The 23,636-nt window shown below is 41.2% G+C and overlaps 1 protein-coding gene across 2 annotated transcripts in view; it reads right to left on the bottom strand.

Moving 5' to 3' along the window:
• Nucleotides 1-2,182: 2,182 nt before the first annotated feature.
• Nucleotides 2,183-23,636, bottom strand: part of kif26ba (kinesin family member 26Ba) — a 100,340-nt gene continuing 78,886 nt past the window's right edge. The window contains exons 11-27 of one of the 2 annotated variants that reach the window (XM_080303291.1): nucleotides 18,503-18,674; nucleotides 17,563-17,889; nucleotides 17,301-17,477; nucleotides 16,630-16,765; nucleotides 16,298-16,532; nucleotides 16,075-16,179; nucleotides 15,772-15,893; nucleotides 14,783-14,959; nucleotides 14,127-14,213; nucleotides 13,909-13,985; nucleotides 12,182-13,780; nucleotides 11,518-11,741; nucleotides 11,101-11,262; nucleotides 10,773-10,987; nucleotides 6,361-6,626; nucleotides 4,087-4,237; nucleotides 2,183-2,478 (exon numbers count right to left, since the gene is read on the bottom strand). In XM_080303291.1, the coding sequence (XP_080159417.1) occupies nucleotides 2,330-2,478; nucleotides 4,087-4,237; nucleotides 6,361-6,626; nucleotides 10,773-10,987; nucleotides 11,101-11,262; nucleotides 11,518-11,741; nucleotides 12,182-13,780; nucleotides 13,909-13,985; nucleotides 14,127-14,213; nucleotides 14,783-14,959; nucleotides 15,772-15,893; nucleotides 16,075-16,179; nucleotides 16,298-16,532; nucleotides 16,630-16,765; nucleotides 17,301-17,477; nucleotides 17,563-17,889; nucleotides 18,503-18,674 (4,381 nt within the window). In that variant the 3' untranslated portion in view covers nucleotides 2,183-2,329. Of the gene's footprint in view, nucleotides 2,479-4,086; nucleotides 4,238-6,360; nucleotides 6,627-10,772; nucleotides 10,988-11,100; nucleotides 11,263-11,517; nucleotides 11,742-12,181; nucleotides 13,781-13,908; nucleotides 14,214-14,782; nucleotides 14,960-15,771; nucleotides 15,894-16,074; nucleotides 16,180-16,297; nucleotides 16,533-16,629; nucleotides 16,766-17,300; nucleotides 17,478-17,562; nucleotides 17,890-18,502; nucleotides 18,675-23,636 lie in introns of both variants that reach the window. The other variant, XM_026171119.2, reaches the window with a different exon arrangement.

Consider the following 23,636-nt stretch of genomic DNA (forward strand, 5'->3'; position numbering starts at 1 on the left):
ATTTCTCACTAGATTATCTCTTGGCTATCCCCGCCAGTATGCACTACATGAAATCATTAGCTGATTCAGATCCACGTGAAGATAAAAACTTCACTGAATTAACTGTATTTTCTGTTTCAGCGACAGCACGTTCTGGTTTTTTGCTCTTAGTGGAGGAAAAAATCAGCACTACAACGCTTTTGACAAATTACACCAATACGGTGACATCATTTCCACTGCTCTCATGTCGCTCTCCCATAATGCTCTCTGCTCGACAACAACAGACACGATGACAGTGATGTAGAAGAAGCATTTGAAAGGCGTTGTTTTGTGTTTCAGGGGGAAATGGACTCTTTCGTATATTTATATTTGTACAAACATTTAGATCATAAGTATCTCAAGCACCATAGATAATAATACTAACAAATCTTAGGAGTTGCTATCCATCCAAAAAGTGGAACCAGGCAGAGATCTATGTCTTAAGCTCGTCTCCTCCCTTTTTAATTAGGTTCCTTTAATTTTTTTTATATAATTTAATTGTCCTTTACAATATAGGGGATATTAAAAGTTTTTAAACACCCTATAGCTGTAGTCCCAAAATATTGATTAAATCTACTACCTTGTTTCATTATAATTAAATGTTAAACACAGTATATTGACGCACCTGCGTGTCCCTCACAATTTATCTATAAATATGTCTCCAGATTTCGATTATCCTGCTCAATGCTACTATCGTACATAGTCTCTACATGGTCCCATTGCACTCAAATAAAAAAAGGATACCTTATTATAAAACACACACAATGACAAATCATTCAGTTTCTTTTAGAATAGAGCAGAACAACACAGATACGAATAACAGACAGACTGCCTGTGAGTCAGGCAGGGAGGCAGGGAGTCAGTCGTTGGTTGTATTTAACACCAGATCAGAGAGAAGTGTTTTCACCTCTACTACCTTCTGACATTTCATAGCTTTGTGAACATTAAAAATTTCTATCAAGGGAAACATCGTGTATGAATGCCCCGGAGGGCCAAGAGTCACATGTGCTCCGTTTGTGAGTAAAGCCAAAGTAAAAACGACACCACAGGATACCAGATTCAGTGTTTTTGTTTAAACACACATAACTTTGTGTCCAGGAAAAATGTTTAATGCTTTTAACTTTAGGTTTTTGGTCCTTCCAAGTTTAATTAAGTTAATCTGTAGTTTTCCTTTAAAGGGGACCTATTATGCTTTTCCTGTTGGGAATAAGTACGAAGAACTAAAATGGTGTTTCACAGAGGATCAACTGAGAGCACTTCACTGAGGCCCAGTATAAAATAAATAAGGATTATTTTGATCTGTTGCTCATGCAAAGCGGCTCCTGTGGAGTCCGAGAGTAAAAATAAAGAGCATAACAGGTCCACTTTAACGTTGTTTCTCTGATCTCTAATCAATGTACCAAAGACCATACATTGAAACACACATTATTAGTTTGTTTATCATATAGTGAAACACTGACCCACAGTAAAACATCACATTTAGAAAAGAAAATGAAAACTGCTTCCAAGGACACTGATCTTTTCTGGATGTTTCTATACTAGCACCATACTTACTTGTACACAAATTTAGAGAGAAGGAGACTTGGTCTTGGTATTGTTGAAATGTTCACAAGGCACTTCTAAATCGTTTCCTTCGTCCTCTTGTCATTCTCTCTCGGTTAGTCTCTTTTAGTCGCTGCACAACAATACCAGGCCACTCTGTAGTCAGCACTCCGTATTTACAGCCAAAGGCTTTTAACCATGTAAAAAATGTTCTTCCAAAATGTGTTAGATGTGAAATTATTCTTCTCTTGCACTTCAACTTCAGCTTTCTCCTTCTTAAAAAATGGCAGTTTTTGTTCAGCTATAGCCTTTTTTTTTGCTCTCGGTACATTCTTTCAAAGTTTGACTCACTGCGTGTCACTGCGGTCCAATTATTTTGCTCTCTGGTTACTTGGTTTGACATGTCTTTTTAGACTCTCATACACTATTTGGGCAGCCATATTTTCTCTGATTGAAAGTAGCCCGTCCATTAGATAGTTTCTGAGGTTGTTTCCAAGCCCCAGCAAACAAATCTACAAATCTTGTCTCTGTTTTTCTGTTAATTTTTCTCCGTAAATCTTCTTTTGATTTTTCCGGCCACCTGGCCTTCTGCTTACTCACATCTGGACAAGACGCTGGAATAATATGCAGGATCATGCGGTCGGTCTATTCCTGTGTTCATCCTTCCAACTGTCGAGCTGCAGTTAAAGATTTTCTAAATGTGTTTGATTAGTCAGGGGAATGGTCTAGACATTGACATCGTCGAGGCCACTTCTCCACCTCCATCTGTCTACTGATGCCTTGAGGACACATCAAAGCAGGTGATCATCATAAGATGGGCTTTGCAGAAGTTGACTCTGGTCTCCAGTTTGTCTGTCACTGTTTCCAGAGCCTCCAAATACTCCAATGAGTCCACTTCATAGGCCTGCTGCAGCTCAACTGGACACAAATAGAAAGGTGGAGAAAATACATCATTCCTTGATAAAGTGCTGTTGAATGTGGGTTTAATAATTAAAAAGGTGCCACTGGTTATATTTTACATGTTATTGTTAAAATGGAATAATGATAAATGTCATAATAATAATTTATAACAATTATGATTTAAGAAAAAAGAAGGCGGCCGATGAGTTAATCATCACTCTCTCTACACCGGTCACTGTTGTGAGCACCTCAGACTCCAACATCATAGCTGTAATGGGCTTGATATCAAACAGTGATGGCATTGCCTGCTGGTCTCAGATTATCGAATAATGTAAAGAGAAAAACTTCCAGCTAAATCCCTGCAAGTCCAAGGACCTCATAATGGACTTTACGAGAGAGTAGCGGAGGAAATTTGGCCCTCTCTGCATATTTGGGGCCCATGTGAAGAGGGTAGATAACTTTAAACACGGTAGTGTTTACATCACAAAGGACCTGTCATGGTCCTGACACATGAAATCCCTGGTGAAGAAAGCCCATCAGCACCTATAGCATCTCAGGTACCTAAGAGACTTTAAACTCCCACTCAGGGTGCACAGGAACTTCTACACCTGCATCTTGAGTGGGAATATCAACACCTGGATGGTTAGTTGCACCAAGCAGGTGGTCTGTTAGCTGAGAGAATCTTCAAGACCACCCTCCCCCATCTGTGGGACAGCGTAGAATAAGATCTCAGAGGATCAATAGGAACTCCAGCCCTTCTTTTATGGTTGCATGATTCATTATGTTGGTTGCACTTTTATTTCATATACAGCCCAATAGGTACATAACTGAATAATTAAGTCTGATGTAGCCTATTGCTACTTATGTAAAATCTGCATTATTATCCAAGAACTGTTACGATTAGGATTCACATCACAATTCACACATAAATCAGAGATTTATCCATTTTTTCATACCCGAGTTTGTTTGTACTTTGCAAAAAATGTACAAAAAGTGCCTCTGACCATTTATTCAAAGAAATGACAGCTAGCTATCTTAGCGAATTTAAACACAGCTGTATTAAATCACTACTACTTATTGATAATTATTATTATTATTAAATGTGTTTTCTTAAAAAGAAGATTAGGGCATGGCAGCATGCTGATTGTATGCAAAAGCCTGTTTAGATGATTCTGATTTACTAAATTGTACAGTAGTAAGAAAATGTCCTTACAGTGCAATTGAGGGCAATTAAGCCACACCCTTACAAAAAAACACAACAAAGCAAAACATTATTTCGTATCGTGAAAGTTTGCCCCATCAGATGCATCAATCTGCAACAACACAATCCTTCCCACAAATGCATTTGTGTCTATTGAAGTAAAATCTATAATGCCCAGTCACTTCATACTTTAATAATGAAATGACAGAATGTATTTGTCTGAAGAATGAACCAGCAGTCATGTAGCACAGCATTAGTAATTAACATGAGTCATATAAAATATAAAAATATGCATCATAACTTAAACATAATAGACTTATTTATTTCAGAATAATCCTCCACTAAAATCCTAAACAGTTTCTAACCTCCTTTGCTCTCTCACACACAGACCTGTATTCCCTGATGTGTCAGAGGTCCACACTTACACTCAGTGGTCCACTTGTGTGGCTCCAGCATCAAGTACTGTTTGGTTTGTTCCAGTTCTTTCTTGAGACACTGGTACTTGGCTCTGACTTCACTGATTCGCTGCTGGCGGTGCTCCAACAGACGAAGCTTGGCACTGACATACACCACCTCCTGACACACAGAGAAGGCAGACAGATAGACACGGATTTTATTTAGCTTTATTTTTTCAGAGGAGCGTGTTGTGAAACACAGGTGGGTCTCCTTCAGCAGCAGCACGCTTAAAATTCACACAGTTAAATACATTCGCACCTCATCGTCTCCCACTGTGGCTGCAGCTGAGCGCCTTCGGACACTGAGCAGCTTTCACTGGAACACGATTGTGGCTTTCTTAAGGTTGCTGCAGGGAAAATCTATATTTCATGCTTTTTCTCCATTTCTCTTTTCCAGTGCTCACAGTGCTCTCTCCTCTGATCACATAAAGGTTTAACAGTGGAAACCCCCCCAAAACCTGCATTCATTTACAACAATTTCCTAAGTTTAACAATTTTATTCTGCAAAGTCCTCAGAATTTAGAATCATTTTTTTAAGTAAGCCAAGATATGTAGATTTATTTAAAAAGTTCACTGTTCACACAGAACTAAATGCTAATGTTGAGCTATTCATGTTCTGAAAATCCTTGCTGTTGTATTTTTTAAAACCTTTTGGTTTCTTTCCACACTGTCACAACAACACAAATCCTTTTTCATCCATTGCCCAACCACCAGCTTCCTCTTCTGGGTTTCCATTAGCAGCAGTGTCCAACACTTATTGTTTTTTAATGTGCTTCACCATCATTATTCATCAAATCAGTGTCACTGGAATCAAGAGCAATAGCCATCTTGCACTTCTGCTCTCCTTCTCCTTCACTCTTCTAAAGACATCCATTCATCCTTCCCCTTCAGTCAACCATAATAAATCCTAAAAGTTTTTTGCTATTTTCTTCTTCCTCCCTCTTTTACACGTGCTTCCTAGTCAGCCTCCTACATAACTGTAGTCCGGTGGGAACTAGATATTTTTAAAATGTGTCGAAATGAAGCTCTGAACACCGCATGTACAAATATCAAGTGGCAACAACCATCGTAACCGAGGATTGCTGAGTGGTGGCTCCAAAAACACTCCCAGTATCAACTTCCATTACAAATTCAATTAAATGTTCTAGTCACTCTGGTGTCATTAGTTCACTCTTCCTAATCAGTGTATTAGTGGCTATTTTTAGGCTTTAGAGAGAGAATGAGAGATACTGTTTGGATGAGGCAAGCCGGAAGTCCAATCCAAGAACCTGTTTTAGTTGAGAACTGGTGCCAAATTGTCTGGTTCATCTGAATAATAAATCACTTCCTGACATGGTTGATCTCATTACTGAGGTTTCAGCAGAACCAAGTCCGATTTAGCCTGTTTTTCTACTCTGATTCTACCCTGTATTCAGAGTCAGTCATAATAAAGTGCTACGTTAATGCTGGAAAGGAGGAACTGACAACCAATGAGATCTGTAGGCAGAACTGATAATGGCATTGACAACAATAAAATCTTGCTTAGATTATGATATGTTGTAATAACGTTTAATTTTCTTTTGTCCTCACTTGCTGGTGGTGTATGCAGAACTTTTCCATAGATGGTTTTGCTTTTCATCAGCGTGTCTTAATCAGTTTTGGGTTCACTGTAATTTTGTCCTGTTCTTTGAAAGTAATACCAGTAGACCCTCAGGGGATTCCACTATCCAAGAAAGTGAAAATATATTTTCTTTATGGTTTTAAATCTTAATGCACAAACTGTCACATTAAGTAAACTGCTTTAAATGTAACTCGTCTGTTAGCTTCTAGCTACACTCGCCTCCTCCACCCTGCTAATATTTGGAGCCTCGCCTGGCTCCAAGGAGACAAGATAGCACCAGACATTAACATTATTCTCTAGGCTTCAGTTTAGCTCTAATGCAAACTCACTGAGTGATATTATCAATATCCATCTTTACATACGCCACATGTTCCTTTACTAAAATGATATGCTGCTTCCTAAATTTGAAGTTTTGTTTTCCTGCAAACTGCCCAATAACAACGCACCCTGTGATGACACATATATGCCTGAATTTTTTACCTTTTGCCCATCACCCATTTAGGTTTTTGCTCAAGGACGTGTTGACATACGGGCAGGAAGAGATAAGGATCAAATTTCCAACCCTGCAATTTGTTGACCTGCTCCACCACTTGACCTACAACAGCTGTGCAGCTCAGGTGTCTTTCCTCCCTCCTCCCTCTCACCTTGCTCCCTCCTTTGTCCTTCCTTTTCTGCAGCCGTTCAACATCATCTATCTCGTACACCTTGATCTCAAAGGTTTCTGTTGTTGCGGTCACTGCCCGGAGGTTTGAGGGTGCAGGTGGCCCAAGTGGCCCGTCGACCCAGCATGCACCAGGGCTGGAGGAGGAGGAAGACGAGGACGTGATGGCTTGTTTGGAGGAACGGTGAGAAGGCGATGATGAAGAGGAGTCCAAGGTTAGTGCTGGGATCAGACGTCGACGCTGGAGACCTAAAAGAACAAATAAAAAGAAGATTACAGAAAGACTGTTACACACTGATGACAGGAATAGTGAAGTTTTGAGCTAAGACGATAAACTGTTCATATGAACGGCAGAATAAAAAGTGTCTTTTAATTCTAATTGAAGAAATATCGCATGTTTGGAGTTATATACATTCTACTTTTTGGTGCATTTTATATAGCATTGAAGTGCCAGGTTATAGAGTGCAAAAAAAGCTGAATATGTTTAAAAAATAACTGATCTGAGCCGATCTGATGCAGTTTTTTCCTAAATATACAAAGTGCCAAAGAATTTTTCAACTCTGCTTGTTTTATCTCATTCATATGCTTAGTTTGCTTGCAGTGCGTTTTACTCTCAAGATCACCATTAGTTTAGCTCCATAATCCTCAAACAGTGCATCAGTCCCTAGTGGTGTGGCACAGAGCCACCACAGGTGGGGTGTGGATGAACAGAAGAAAAATGCTAAATGAAACTAAGCTAAATGAAAATGGGAAAAACAAATACTGATATTATAGTGCTGAACTTTATTATTCACTAAAATAATTCTAGGGTGTAGTAATACCCAAAAGTGATGAGGTTCAAACCAACTATCAGAATGGGGACAAAGGAGGTCTGAAGTGACTCAGTGAGATCCTGCCAGATGTACTGGTCCTACCTAAGTCTAAGGAGCTGGGAAAGGAAAAAAAAAGTCTGGACTTCTTTAAGTTGCTTGAAGACGTTTCACCTCTCATCCGAGAAGTTTCTTCAGTTCTAAGGTCAAATGGTGGGGAGTCCCAGATTTAAGCCCTGTGGGAGTATTCCCCCAAGAGGGACACAAGGTGCATTGTTATTGGGCAGTTTGCAGGAAAACAAAACTTCACATTTAGGAAGCAGCATATCATTTTAGTAAAGGAACATGTGGCATATGCAATGATGGATATTTGTCCCTCTTGGTGGGATACCCCCACAGGGCTTAAATCTGGGACTCTCCACCATTTGACCCTAGAACTGAAGAAGCTTCTCGGATGAGAGGTGAAACGTCTTCAAGCAACTTAAAGAAATCCAGACGCCTTTTTCTTTCCAAACTTCTTAGACTACGATGACCTGGATGACTGAGAACCTTTAATGGTCCTACTGGAGTTTTCCCATACAACTATCTCTAGAGTTTATAGATAATGGTCAAAAAAACCCAGAACCCACAGAGAAGAGAATAACTGAACTGCTTTGAGCTAATAAGAACGCAGTAACTCAAATAACCAGTTGTTATAACCAATGTATCCAGAAGTGCATGTCCAAATGCACATGTCAAATCCTGAAGCAGATGGCAGAAAACCACACCGGGTGCTACTTCTGTCAGCTAAGAACGGAAAACTGAGGCTGTAAATCACCCAGACTCACAGAGATCAGAAAACTGCTGCTGGGTCAGAGTTTGGTGTGAACAACATGAAAGCATAGATCCTTCCTGCTGTGCATCAATGGTTCAAGCTGCTGGTGGTAGTGACAGCACCCATTTAGTATAACTTAAATGACACAGCCTACCTGACTATTGTAGCTGACCATGTTTATCCCTTTATGATCACACTGTACACTTCTTCTAATAGCTGATTCCAGCAGGATATCACACTACAAAGTTAAAATCATCTTTAATGCGTTTCCTGAACACAACAATGAATTTAGTGTAGTCAAGCACCCTTCACGTACACCAGATCTCAAGCTAATTTGTGACGATATCATGTCAATATGAATTAAAATCTGTGAGGAATGTTTCCAGGACCTTGTTGACTCTTCGTCATGAAGAATTAAAAAGCTCTGAAGGCAAAGACAGGCCCAACCCTGTGCTAACAATGTGAAACTACAGCAATGAAATGACCAATATTCACCCTCGGGGTCTTCAGACATAGCTAAATGGTAAATGGCCTGTATTTATATAGCGCTTTTCTAGTCCCTAAGGACCCCAAAGCGCTTTACATATCCAGTCATCCACCCATTCACACACACATTCACACACTGGTGATGGCAAGCTACATTGTAGCCACAGCCACCCTGGGGCGCACTGACAGAGGCGAGGCTGCCTGACACTGGCGCCACCGGGCCCTCTGACCACCACCAGTAGGCAACGGGTGAAGTGTCTTGCCCAAGGACACAACGACCGAGGCTGTCCAAGCCGGGGCTCGAACCAGTAACCTTCCGATTACAAGGCGACCTCCCAACTCTTGAGCCACGATCGCCCCATATGAGCTATATGATCTTTTTTGATTTAACATATTTGACACATTCTTACATTTCTGTTAAATCATATTTGTTGTGTAGCAATGAAGAAAAAAAACTGGGAGACATTACTGGAACTATTTTATAGTACAGCAGTTTAGCTACAAGCTTTAGTCTTACATTGAACTGCAATATATCTGACATCTCTCTGCTAAGAAAAAAGACATCTTTCCAAATTTCAGATTCTTCCTTGAACGCAATAAAACCCCTTAAGTGTCGGTTCACTCAGTGGGCATACCTTTCTTGTTTTGCACAGACATGATCGGTGGGAGGGGGGAGGAAGACAGATAAAAGACTCACTGGAGAGAGACATAAAGGAGGGGACAAAAGAAAACTGTCGCGCGAGACAGAATGTGAAATTGATAATGGAGAAGTGAAGTGAGATAAATAAAAAAGCAGGTAGAGCTCATAGATAATAGCAGCGGGTCAGTCTCTAATCTAACCACTGCGCAACACTGAACACACGTGCGCTTTGCATGGAAATTTCCAGACATGTCAACAGGAATGAGAGTTATCAGATTCACCAGAAAGTCAGTGATAAGGTATGTGTGAGAGAGGGGAGAGGAAGTGCTGATTTTAATAAGGTTGCAGCTGTCTTTTGGTCTCGAAGCAGCGCATAAAGGTCAAGCAGAGACATTTGTATTTCATTAGGAAGCAGCATAGAACGGGACAGAGAAAGATTGAGTCTGCGGGGAGAGGAAGATGCGAGGGAAGCGAGCTGGATGAATGACAGAGAGATGGGGTGAATACGTGGAATATGAGGAGAGAGGTAAGCACATGAATCCAGCCTAATGAAAATCAAGGATAAAAAGAGAGACTCAGCTGGAGATGTAATTAACATTTCAGCTGGATATTGCCTCGGTCCTTTATACACATGCTCTTTCTGCCATTTTATTATTAAGAGTATAATCAGTTTTCTATCACCGGGGCTCAACTGTATCAATCGTTCCTCGCTTACTGGCTTCACCTTGATTCACAACAAACACAGAATAATCCTTCACACCTTTGTGTCATCTTGTGGCACTGTCGTGGCTCTTTGATCCACAGAATCGGTTGTGGTGAAAGCAAAATGAGAGTAAACCCGGAATTTACGCTGCATGGCAGGAGGTGAGACTGCTTCCCGCACACTTGGATGGAAAGGCTAATTCCCTTTCGAATCAATAATTAGACACACACTGGAAGGAGCTGCCTCTCTTCAATCTGATTTTTTATGCACATATCAATCCTCATGCTTAACCAATAGACAGTAATTTGGCAGGCACATTAGCAAGCTCTCTGTGTTCTGTTCTGGTGAATATATATTCATTACAGCCTACACCAGCAGATTCCCTTTTACCATTTCACAGATGACTGGTCAGGGTCACCTTACCTTACCCAGCACCTCCTGTAGCCACAGCTTTCTTCACATTTCCCTTAACTGTTCGCTTCTTTTGTTACAGTGCTTTTCAACATCACAAAGGTGTCTATTTCTATTTCCAGCACTTCTATGTTACTGTTGTTTTGAAAAATATATGATCAAAATTTCACGCCTAAAAATTTGTTTGTAAAAGTTAATATGGTAAAAGTGGGCAAGCATCACACATTGAGGATACATTGAATAGAAATGGTACAGATGTTGGATATATATTTATTCATGTAATTATAAAAACTAGCCATCTGGGTGGTTTTAGCGCAGGGTGTATTTAATTTCATGTTTTTAACGCTTGTGCTTGTGCCAGCTTAATTAGGAGTGCTAAGACACTTCGACTTGTTCAGAAGAAATTACCACTAGTTATGTTGAGGAAAATCCTAAATTTGCCTTCCTATAAAGAATAGCAAGCGGATTATCAGGTTTTAGTTGAGGGGTGAAGATGTTTATAAAACGCGATTTTGAAAATTTGTGTCGTGACCTGTGTTGCTCCTGCTCTTCTTGCTGCTTCTGGAGCTCCGTCGGGAGGAGGTGGTGGCTGAGCTGTGCTCACTGAGGGAGTCCTGAGCAGAGGAGGTACTTCCTGTGTTCTCACTGCTGTCTCTCAGCATGCTCTCATACCCACTGCTGCCTCCACTGTGGTAAAACAAAGCCGTCTTCCCCATTGCCGGAGGGAGCTCACCACTCAACACACTGCTGTTAGAGGCATTATGAGATCACAGTTAGAGATGAAGCAAAATACAGAAAAAATACATGTTTTATTTTGTGAAATTTAAGTTTCAAATTCCTCAGAGCCCTAAAGCTTGTACCTGTTGTCACTAGCATGGCCGCTACTGCAGCGGTGTGGTTTTCTGGGAGCTGTAATCTTGCTGTAGGGAGAAGGCAGTGTTTGTACCACTGCTGCCCTCTCCTCTCCCAGGCTATCTCCCCCACCGCCTCCTGCTCCACCTCCTCCTCCACCTCCTCCTCCACTGAGAACAAGGAAATAGGAAGCAGTAAATAACTTCGAACAGATTATTATCTGAATGAACTTAAATGTCACTTTGCCTTACAGTTTGCACCTTACATTATCACGACTTGCCAAAGTTACTCTTGCATAATATATGGATCTAATCTTGTATTTTATATTAGCTGTCCTATGAATAAATGAAAAATGCTTCCATAGGAACCACTAAATAGGTGTACAGTATATGTAAATATACTTTTATGATATAAAACTAACAAACCTTGTCCCTCTTTCCTCTGTTGGATCTGTGCCTCCTCCCTGAACATGACTCCTGGAACGGGAGCCAGCACTCCCCTGGAGTAGCTCTGAGATTCGACCGTTAACAGCTCGGAGAGGAAGCTTAGCAGCCAGACTTCCCCCTCGACTTCGACTCAGAGACTGGGTAGACCAGGACCCAGGGGCAGGTCCCTGCTGCTGCACAGGGGCCGGGACTGAACTCTGGGGCTAAAAAGACAAGTAAAGTTGTTTAGGTGGATGGAAGGAGAAATGTAAGCCAACATCCTTTAATTACTTTAAAGCAGCAATCCCAGTCCACGTGGGCCGGTTTCCCTGCAGGTTTTAGATGTGTCCTTGATCCATCACAGCTAATTTAAATGGATAAATTACCTTCTCAACATGTCTTGAAGTTCTCCAGAGGCCTGGTAATGAACTTATCATGTGATTCAGGTGTGTTGACCCAGGGTGAGATCTGAAACCTGCAGGGACACCGGCCCTCGTGGACTGAGACTGGGGACCCTGCTTTAAAGGATGGACGTTAAAGCTAAACACAGTTTGAGGAAGGTCCTTAAATAATTTTAGCTAATTTTGTCTGATGAGCTTGTGGTTTACAGATGTTAAAGAAAGTGAGCGCGGATCATTTACTTTGAATAAATATTTATTCCTACCTTTCCATTAGGAGGAAGGCTGGAGCTCCGGCTGGAGCTTTGGCTTAAAGACTTAGTAGAGAAGCTCAGAGTCTTGGTGCTGGAGGCAGACAGACTCCTGGCCTTGGGACTGCTGGTCATCAGCAGCTTACTAACTGCTGATATCTTTGACTGGCTGCTGGTCTTAGCTGGTGACTGTGGAGCGCTGTTTGGACTGGTACTGCCACTAAAAAGGCTGCTGGTGTTTCCAGAAGAAGAAGATAGTGATCCAGCACGGTTGAGGCTGCGTCCAGTGCGAGGCATGGTGCTGTCTCCCTTCACTCCCCCTCCCCCTCTAAGACTCTCACCTCTCTCCAAGGAAAAGCAGTCATAATGATGGGAACCACTGTGTGAGCTGTGGACTCGGCCCAGAGAGTTGGTTCTGTTGGCAAGCTGCTCCAACTTGGCACTGAAAAGCCTACTACTGTCTATGCTGGAGCCTCGCTGTCGAGTTACTCCTGCAGGGCCACAGCCAGATACCCCTGCATCATCTGCCGAGTTCCCCTGCGATGAGACTCCATGTGTGGTTTGCTGGAGAGGGCTGGCTGCCCTGTTCCGCTGGTCTAGACTGGACTTTCGTACAGGCGGCAGCGGTGGGATTCCCCCTTTTTTATGAGAGAAAAAGCCCTGCTTTCCATTGGATCCCCAGCGATCAAGTGTGGCACGGGGACTACAAGGAGTTGAAGTGGTGACTCCAAGATTACGGTACTCGCTTCCATTGTCTAAGCCGTCATGGCGGTTGACACGGTGCCATCCGCGTGGTAGACTAGCGGTACGGTGGATATCTGGGTTATAAATACTAGTCAAGCATTCACCTTGGGCAACAACAGCCACCATCTCACAACCATCCACCACTCGCTTAAAAGAGTCTGGCGATGACACCACCTCACCACCTGAACTTGAACTGCCACGATCACCACCCCCACCATTTGCCTTATCTATTGAGTGGCCCTTCGAATGCTCTGCCTCCCTCTTCTCCAGTTTCCTTTCACACACTAGTTCCTTGGACTTTCCTTCTTCTGTACCACGTTTCAGCCAGGGGTCTTCAAAGCTCATCTCACTTGAAATAGATGCTATAAATGCTGCACTGGATTTGACTGGATCTTTCATAAAGTTGGCCTTTGTAGGTGAGGAGAGGATGGTGGCTTCCTGGACAACCATGGGTTTGACAGCTGCACATGGGTGAACAAGGATGTTGGTCTTGAAAGGAGCCATGTTGCCAGGTCCTGCCAGAATTTGTATGTTAGTTTTAGCCATGGAAGGAGGCAGTTTTCTCAGCCTTTCTTTAGTTGGAGTACCCTTATCACTCTGGTTCTCTGACAGAACCATTTCTCCTTCCAGACTCCCTCTTCTTGGGGTACCACCATTTTCATAACCATCCAGCGTCTCGATTCCAAAGTTGGGATCAGGATCAGCCAGTGCCTCCCCTTGCTGGCTCTGGGACTGGCTGAAGCTATGAAGAGACTGATCAGCTTCGCTGCCCGCGCTCAGATCACTCACCCAGGAAGAGTTGGGTGAACCACAGTTTGACATTCCTGTGGCTAAGGATTCACCTTCTGTCCGCAGCTTGGCCATTGCCACCTAAAACCAATCAAGTATGACATCTTGAAATCCAGAAACAATTATAAAATGTGGCTGTTAAAGTTTAAATAATGTCAAATCTATTTTATTTATGCAAATTCAAACCAAACGATCAAAGTAGCACTAACCTCTGCCATGGCAACAACATCTGAAACCCCCGAAGATGCTGCAGGACCTACAAGCATGTGATCCTCCACAACTCCATCTAAAGCAGTACAAATGGGTTGAGAGCCAGTAGCGAGGGCAGCTGCAGAGCCACAGTCACTGTTGAAGCTGATGATGCTTACTGGACGACCAGCCAAGCCTTCATTCTCAATGAGAGCAGTAATGTCAAGGTCCTCCTCACCTCCAGTAACCACAGTGTACACCAGTTCATCATCCCCAAGTACAAGAGGTCCAAGTGTTACTGCAGATGCTGCTGAACCTGAGACTCCTGGAAGAAAATATAAAGATAGAAAAAAGCGAAAGTTAATTTCTCAGTTCTTCATGGTCTTTATGTATATGCCGATCAGTTAAAAAAAAAAAGAAAAGTGGAAAAGAGTCATTCAGTTACGATGCAGTGTTATTCTAGGAAATGCTGGGTCCCTACAATCATGTGGACATAACCTTCAGACCCATGACTCCTGCAGACCAAGCACACCTCACATGCAAATATCCATCCCTGATGGCAGTAGCTACCTGCTGCACTGAGAGTTTGAAAAACTCCCCTTGGTCTCCAGATCTCCACATTCAATCAAGCATTTGAGGGATGCTCCAGAAGTAAACTGATCCTTGAAACCTCTCTGACACAACTCACAATAATCAAGAGATCTCCCGCCAACAATCCAGTTCCAGACACTTTAGAACAACCCCTGAGTCTTAACAGGTTACAGCTGTTTCAACATTTCTGCATGTGGTTTTGATAGAGCGCCTTATTGTCATTAAAACTGCAAGGATTACCCACAATGTACTTTCTCACCACTTTTCCTCGTGTTAAAACAAGCTGTGTTTACTGGAACTTACCATCCTTGCTATCCAAAGGTATTGGTGGTACATCATCATCGCAGAGCGTCTCAGCTGAGCCCAGGCTGGCAGATAACGATGGAGTTGGCTCACGGACTTGTGGGCTCATCCCTGCAGGAGAACTCCTGGACAGCAGGGACTCTGTGGAGGAACGACCACTGTCTGCAGCCAAACTGTCTGTAGAATCAGAAACATCTGGCATTGTAATTTATTTTGTTTTCCAAGTGCAGGGAAATTGGCATCACGCTGAGAAGACAAGTTCAAACCAGTGATTATTATGCAGATAAACTGTGTCATACACAGGTGACTCAGCATGTGTCTTTTATGCATCCAGCATATATAAAACAGCAGTAACATTACCCGGGAAGAATTCACCGTTAATGAACGGGGAGATGCACATAAGAACAAATGTTTCTCATCATGATGCTTGAAACATGTCACCAAATGTTTCAAGCATCAGTTGCAAATTGCTTACTGATTTTTCTCAACTCGCCAGTATTTGTAAGACTTCTTGCATTTAAAACGAAAAATTTTTTTTTTCCAATATTCTTCTAGTCTTTATCTCATCCAAATGGATGCAACATTAAATGGAGAGAACAAATTCACTTTTTTAGTGAAATTGGAGCACTATACAAAAATTATTTTTGTAATCTGAAAAGAAACTCATATACACCCTAAAGGATACTCTAGAACTGACCAGCCAAGAATTCACTGTAGCTTATTTCTGATATTTTTACTTGAAGTAGATGAGTATGATGGGTGGTGACAGGTAGTTGTAATGAAATGTTACTATTTAACCTAAAAAAAGGAAAATTTAGATTTAAACTGAAACTTAAACTGAGATAAGAAAATAAAAAGACAAAGGAGTGAAATGGAAAAGTAAAAATAATTAAATGTAATATCCATATATAGCATATATATGTATACATTTAAAAAAAAAAATTAACACAGTTCTAAAGCGTAACTGTGTAAAAGAAAGAAAAGCATACTGTCTGACGTCAAAGCATCCGGGGCCTGGCCTTCCTGAGTGTTTGAGGATACAGGCTGCATTGCTGGAATGACACCCTTTTGGGTATACACTTTGCACCGCTGGGATGGGGATGATGGAGGCCTGAGAAGCAAGATAAAAATGAATTAGATTGCGCAAACTGAATTTTTGGCGCTGAACATTTACACATCAGAGCACTTGAGAGTTCTAGTACATAGCTTTATTTAACACTTTCCAAGTTTTGCTCAAAACAAAATGAAGATTTTTGCCATCAGCACTATGCTTCACTGTATATTTGCTTCACCTGTACTCTGAGGTTTTGGTCAGGCTGGCAATTCCAAGACGTGGTGATCCTAGAGGTCGTGACTTCCCCTCACAATTGCCGCCCGCCACATTCAGATTCTCATGACTGCACAAATGAGAGACAGTAAAAGCAATAAATCATGAATTAAACATATAAACATATTTCCTAAAGGCTAAGGGTAACATATGAAAAAGAGTACTGAATCTAAACCACCTGGTCTTACCTGTCATGTAGGTGGGAGTTCTTGGCTCTGTGCAGTGGGTTAGAGGTGATGCTGCTGCTTCCTGTAATGCTTCTGGTACTCGTAACTGTTGGGCAGCCAGAACTCTGAGTCAAGCTGTGGATCATTGTCTGGGCCAGCTCAGCCTCCTCCACCACCTCCTTGATCTCCTGCAGCTGCTGGTCATTGGTCCTCCTCCTGGACACCTGCACAGCCCCTCCTACATCACACGCAGGTTCTAGAAACAGAAGACCCAAAGGTGATTTACACGTTAACATACAGCACATGCAAAATATGAACGGAAGCATCATCATTATTCCTAATAATAATTGAACCTGTTTTGGCTTCTGTATCCAACACAGCTGGAGGGGCTGGAGCAGGAGCAGCAGCTGGAACAGATGAAGATGGACATGCCTCTTGTTTGAACCCTTGTTTGATAGCTGGAGCCTCTTCAAAGGGAAACTTTGCCACCTGCAAAAATGAACAGAGCGATGGGGAACAGAAGAGTAACAGACTATCATCAAAGGGACAATTCTGAAATTATGTCGCTTTTATTTCTAAATTACAGTACACCGTTAATCACAACTTCAGTGATGGTGGAAGAGAATAAAAAAGATCACTTGAGCTCCAAACAACCTGCGCTATTGCCGTGCAAATATTGGGGTTCTGTATAAATATTTTCACAATAAGGTAATTTGTGAAAAGTAATTTGAATGTGTTATATCCAAACACAAATGGAAATACATGAGTATTGAAAGGCAGAGAAAATTGCCACCACAAACAGCAGCTGTAACAACAATAAAAAAGCCGGACACGCAATGAACAAAATGCTAAGTAGATACAAACAGAACGCTTCTTTTTCATCTGAATAAATTGACAAAAATAGCTATCAAGCTTTCAATAGACCCCCTATTACAGATCCCATCATACTATGTCATCCTATTTGTATCTAAGATTTTTATTTGCACAATCACAACAAAAACAAGAGCAGAAGACAGTTCTTCACCTCCTCGCTGCCATCGATGCAGTCCAATCTCTCCTGCAGCTCAGCAAAGGTGTTGCACTTCAGGCATTCAGCTCCTTCCTCTGGGACAGGAGCCAGCGGCTGACCAAGTAGAGACTGAGAGGCTTGAGACAAAGGTTGTGAGGGGCCACTGGGCTGCTCGTCTGGCTGAGACTGCACCTGTTATAGAATTATTCTTCATCACAAATATTCTACTTAATAATGCTAAGTGTCTAATCTTTAAATGCACATATTTTCAAATTACCTTGTTCTGTGCCCCTGCTGCCTGATTTTGGCTTTGCTCTGAAGTTTTACCTCGAAGCAACGCAGGAATAATTGGTACAAATTCTGGGGGTCCCTCATTGTCCGTTAGCTCTCTGTCTGACACAGCTGCTCCATTCGGACCCACGTAGATGACTGTGTCGCATGACTGCTCGCTGCTGGAGTATTCGTCGGGGTCACTGGAGAGTCGCAGCAGCGGAAGGTCAGAGTCAGGGTCACCACGGTGATGGAAAGGTCGCAGGTGGGTCGGACGACGCATGCGACCCTCCTCGCAGGAGCTTTCTCCCCCAGAGGAGCTGGATGTGTATTGCTGAGAAGAGCCCAGATAATAAGGAAAGTGGAAGCAGAGAAGAGCGATGAGAGAGAAATGATTTCCTTTTGAGATTTGCAGAGTGAGATTGTCCTTTTTTTCTTTTCCTTTTAATTGACGGTTAGAGACCAGAAAGAAGGAGATGAGGGGATAACTAATATGGACCCAAGGCAGAAGATAAGAACTTCACTTCATTGCAGTTCAGTTTAACTTAATTCCTCCTATTTGTCTAGCATATTAGTAATAGAGTATCTTGTGGCTTGAAATGTCTTCTTTATTTTTAGAGCTGAAGCCCTCATTTTAACCTTTTGTCTTCTGCAGAACACTTTTGACATCTGTGAGCGCAAGAAGTCAATTTGTGTCAGCAGCAAACGGAGACAAGAAGGTTAAATATTTTGTATAACTAGTTTCAACTTCTATAAAAGATTTTCACCTAAACTCCAAAAATTAAAACACTGCAGTGCACCGTCAGGGCAATGTGTGTTTCAGCATAAAATGAACCGTCAAAAAAGTAATTTATGTTTGTTTAAGACATTATACCTGGCACTTTACTTGTCTATATCTGGATAGTTTTATTATTTTAATGAAGCACGAAGAATGAAATAAAACTCACCACTGTGACTTTAGTTTTCTTCTTTTTCATGCGGAGCACCCGGGAAGCAATCTGAATAGTGGAGAGGGTTTCTGAGAAATCTCTAGGTGAGGCAGAGATGTGAGCAATCATGGTGGTCCGGCAGTTCATGTTGCCTAGCGACTCCCTTAGCAACATGGTCAGCTTTCTGTCCCTGGTTACACATATACACCGAGACGTGAGCATTGAAGACATGTTGTAAATACGCACAGTCACTTAAAGGTGTGACAAAACTGGTCGATTTTCTCACAAATGCCCACGTATGTTTTGGCTAAAGGGTATTAATAACTCTTCTTGGTCAGGTAGAGCATTTTCCACAAGTTAGAGAGTCTGCAACATTAACACAACACAAGGCTAACATGAAATTTAAATGAAAAAAGTACTTATAATCATTAGTTATTTTTCCGATTATTAATGCAAAAAGAGACAAACAATTTGCTAATTAAAGCTCACAGTTCACCTATTTAATATTTATCCTCTGACCTGTAGCACTTTTTAATCCATCTTTTGGTGTAGGTTGTGCAGCTTTTGAGATATTTGCTAGATGCAGATAGTACTTATCTTTCAGTTATGAAACACTCAGTTGCATGATCTGGTGACTTCAAAGTATCTGCAAACTTTTTTGTGAGCAGTTTAATATAGGAACTATTTTCTTTCCCTCTTCACTCTCAGTACTTTTGTATGTCACTACTGCTTGATTGATTGATTGATTGATTGATTGATTGATTGATTGATTGATTGATTGATTGATTGGTAATTTATTTCAACATGTGAACAATATACAAGTACATTTAGAAAAGAAATAAGAGAGAAAAAAAATACTATACAAATTACATACAAAAAAACATTCTGATTAATTTACATGTTGAAAGGGAGTGGGAAGAAACTGCTTTCTGCTATAGTTTGTGTCCTTGTCTTTATATTCACTCTATTTGTTCTTTTCTGTTTTGCCCTCACACCTAACCAGTCTTGACAGATGTCTGACACTCTTTGAACCCTGTCTCTTCCTGTTAAAAGGGGGTTCTTCTTTCCCAATGTCACCAAGTGTTACTTATATCGCCTTGTTAGACTGATGGTTTTCAATGTGAAATTGTAGCATCTATTAAAAAATAAAACTGTCCGGACAGTTATCTATAATCTAATAACAAAAACGGCAGTCCTGTAACTTTGCAAAAATAAGTGCTTCTTGCTCTGAAAATGAGCCCAAAAGAGCTTCCAGTTCAAAAACTAGAGTTTGTGGACACACACCCTTAATGTTCAACTCTTGTCATACTGTGTCACATGTACATGCACGCTTCACTCTGGATAGCAATACAGTTGATGGGTGTAGTTTAGTGGAAAGAGATGAAGTCCTGCATGAAACTGCTCACAACAGAATTTTCTAATATCTCCAAGACAGTGCAGCTCATCACAAAACAATCTAGATGGATAAGCAGCACTCCAGACCAGTAGTAAAATATATACATTTGATTTTTGGGTGAACAGTCCCTTTAAAAGAGGCGCTCAGGGTATGATAAAGTCTAATATTGGGAGATGGTCTATGTCCCAGAGAGATTAAACGAGCAGATGGGAGAGTAAAACTAGGCTGTGTGTTTAAGAAAAGACTTTCTCCTGGGTGGGCTACTGCAATCATTCATAATGTTTGTGTGTGTGCTGAGGCCTGCAGGCTGACAGTGAGTACAGCTCCTCTGTGGCCCGATACCTCATGCTGCTGTCCCCCTTTTCTAAAAACACAGCCCGCAGTCAAGTCTTGCACACGTATGTGTACATTCACATGCGTGTATGTACACAACAGTGTACATACGCAAAGTACGTACACGCTCCTATCTGACCGCCTCCTCTTTTTCATTATTGCTTTCTTTTTTTCTTTTCTGATTTCTCAGTTTGCTGCCTCGGGCTTCAACAAATCCTCCAGTCTCTGTCTCTCTCTTTCGAGCTATCTCTGCATATCTTCCTGAGATTAATGTAGGTAAACTCATGACTCATGAAGTATTCATTTGGATGTTAATTCAAATGCTGGGGATGTTGGATTGGGTCTTACCTATCAGCCTGTGCTAGATTTATTACAAGCTTTACCAGGCAGGAACATCGTATATGTAATATGACACTTTCTGTCATCTAAATTCCTGGATCACCACTGTTTCAGAAAATTCATATTAAGGCATTGAATAAGCAGCACTGTGGTACAGCTTTGCTCACAAATTTCTACTTAACTAAACTAATAAACTGAGAAAATCTAGAGTTCTAGTGTCAAAGAGATTTTGGCAAGAAGAGGAAAAAACTGCCCTTTGAGTGTCTTGATTGACAGAAAGACATGAGTGGGAAAGAGAAAACATTTTTTGGACAAGAAGTTGTGCAGCATCCACGATGAGGAAAGGGAATGTTTAGTAAATGTGTTAAGGGTCTTTGCAAGAGCATATTGTGACTGAAACATGGGTCTTTCAAGCATGTTGACTGCTGAATCGTGCCGAGACGCTTGGATTCTTACAGAAGGCAGTGCTGGTTGAACAGTCTGACTCTTTTTGTGAACTGGGAAGCTACAAAGTCCAAAAGTGTACTGATAAATGGTAGATTCACTGGTTACCTAGCAACAGTACTGGAACAGGACTGGGATTATAAAAACAGGATGGGACCCTATCCTGGAAGCAGTGAAGCATTGCAAGACAGGCTCAGCAACTGTGATGAAAGAAAATGAGCAGCCGGACTTTAAGCGTGTTTCGTTTGAGTCGAATATTTTCCCCTCAAAGGAAACAGCCTGCTATATGATTGCTTTGGTTTCTAGGGATGAGAAAGGTGATAGGAAATTCAGCTGATCAATCAGTTTGGTTGTGGGTGAAACAGAGGTGTGGACTCGAGTCACATGACTTGGACTCGAGTCAGACTCGAGTCATTAATTTTATGACTTTAGACTTGACTTGAAAAAATGTTCTAAGACTTGTGACTTGACTTGGACTTTTAAACCAATGACTTGGGACTTGAATTGGACTTGAACCGGTTTACTTGAAAAGACTTGATATTTCACCCCAAATATAAAATGTAACATGCATATTATATAGATTGAAAATATGACGTCATTCAGGGGTAGAACCGCAAAGGATTCTGGGAACTCGTGGCAAGAGGTACTAGCGCACGCAGGCTTTCAATTGAAACCAGTCACACAGCGATAAAAAGAAACACAAAAATGTCAAGAAGCTGTTGTATTATTAACTACAATAGCCGGTCGCATGACAGCCACGGGAAGCCGACGGGTAAAGAGATCGGTTGTTATCGGATTACGTCGTTGAAGAGAAATTGTTCGAGCCGTGTTTCCGAAGTAACAAAGAGGCGACGGGTGGCCTGGATTGCAGCCATTCAAAGATCAAATATAACGTCCCAGAACCCTCCAGCTCACAGGTTAGTCTGCTCCAAGCATTTCCACAAAGGTCAGTCTGCTGTTGTAGTTAATGCGTCATTTTCATAACATAATTGGTGATATAGGTTACAAGCAAGTCTGGTGCTGAACAGAAATTGTCGCGCTATGCTCCTTTGTTTATTGTGCATAAATAGTGAATTGTCCTGACACAATATTGCGTTTCGCTTCTGTTATTATGGTACATTGACAAAAACATATACTTTTATTCACAGGATAAAACAGTTGTTTTGTATCACTAATTGCCCAGTACGATTACAGCATACAATATTATTGTCACTGCTACATTTCTGTGATGGGTACCAGAAATTATTTCCACTGCTAATTAATTACCGTTGAGCTCAAAGGTCCTATTAATAAACGGTTAACGAATGTGTATTTATGACGACGATTTGTGAGACTGGTAAACTTATGATACGTACGATGGTCTTTACTTTCTACACGGTGCATTTCAAGGTCCTGTACCCATCCGTCGGTAAACTGTACCTGGGCTTGTTGCAGTGACCGGAAGTTACTAAACTTCATGAGTGTATGCACTCACTCCAAGAACCGTATGATTATAAATATGCATATAAATATGCTACGATGAGATAGCTGACTTCATCTAACTAGCAAATGGTGTCCAGGCTACGTTGGTGATACAGTTTTTTTTTAATATGTATGATATTTTTGTCATGCGATTTTAAAGCCGGTCCTACAACCGCATCCAAGAATAACATGCAGCTTATCTCAGAACTGTCGGTGAAAATTATTCCAGGAGCTAAGTTTAATTGAGCTGCATTTTAAAGAGGTGCAATTTCACAATTTGTGTATACTTTCTAAGTTCACTATTTTGTCATGTGTTGAGAAAAACACAGATTTAAAAATTACATGGTCTAATATTTACATTTAGCATAACTGCAACATTATTTTTTCGTTGTTTTTTTTTAAAGACTCGAAAGGACTTGAAATTCAAAGTTTCAGACTTGTGACTTGACTCTGACTTTTACACCAGTGACTTGAGACTCGACTCTGACTTGCCTGACATTACTTGAGACTTGACTTGAGACTTGAGGATAAAGACTTGAGACTTACTTGAGACTTGCAAAACAATGACTTGGTCCCACCTCTGGGGTGAAATACACTCATCAGTCACAACATTAAAACTAGAGAGAGGTGAAGTAAATTATGTTCTTCTGGTGGACCTTGGGATTTGGTAGCAGCCTCCATTAGCAGGGCAATGCACCTAACCACGCCACTGAAACGGTTCAGGATCAGCAGATGGAAAGTGACAGAGTGTGCCGTAGATCCCAGTCTGATCAAGCATCAGAAGGTGGTGCCAGCTGGAACAACTCTACAGGGACCACTGCCAACATCCTGGTACCTGACACAACAGGACTATAGACTGTATAGAAAAGATGGATGTAGCTTCTGGATCTGAAGATTCTGGAGAAGTGCCTGAGGGCAATCAGGTGGGAATTCCTTTAGACCATACATATGCAATAATCCTTTCTGTCATCGTTGTATTTTTACTCAGTTGTATATAGTATTTGTATTTGTATTCTATTTTTATCTTATTGTATATTTATTTTATTTTATTCTACTGTATATAGTATTTTATTTTATTCTATTCTGTACAGTTGTGTACTGTATTTATTCTTATTGTATTCTAATTTTTGCCTCATAACTTTTGCACTGTCCACTTCCTGCTGTGACAAAACAAATTTC

This window comes from Astatotilapia calliptera, chromosome 1, assembly GCF_964374335.1.
Source record: "Astatotilapia calliptera chromosome 1, fAstCal68.1, whole genome shotgun sequence".
Taxonomy (NCBI): domain Eukaryota; kingdom Metazoa; phylum Chordata; class Actinopteri; order Cichliformes; family Cichlidae; genus Astatotilapia; species Astatotilapia calliptera.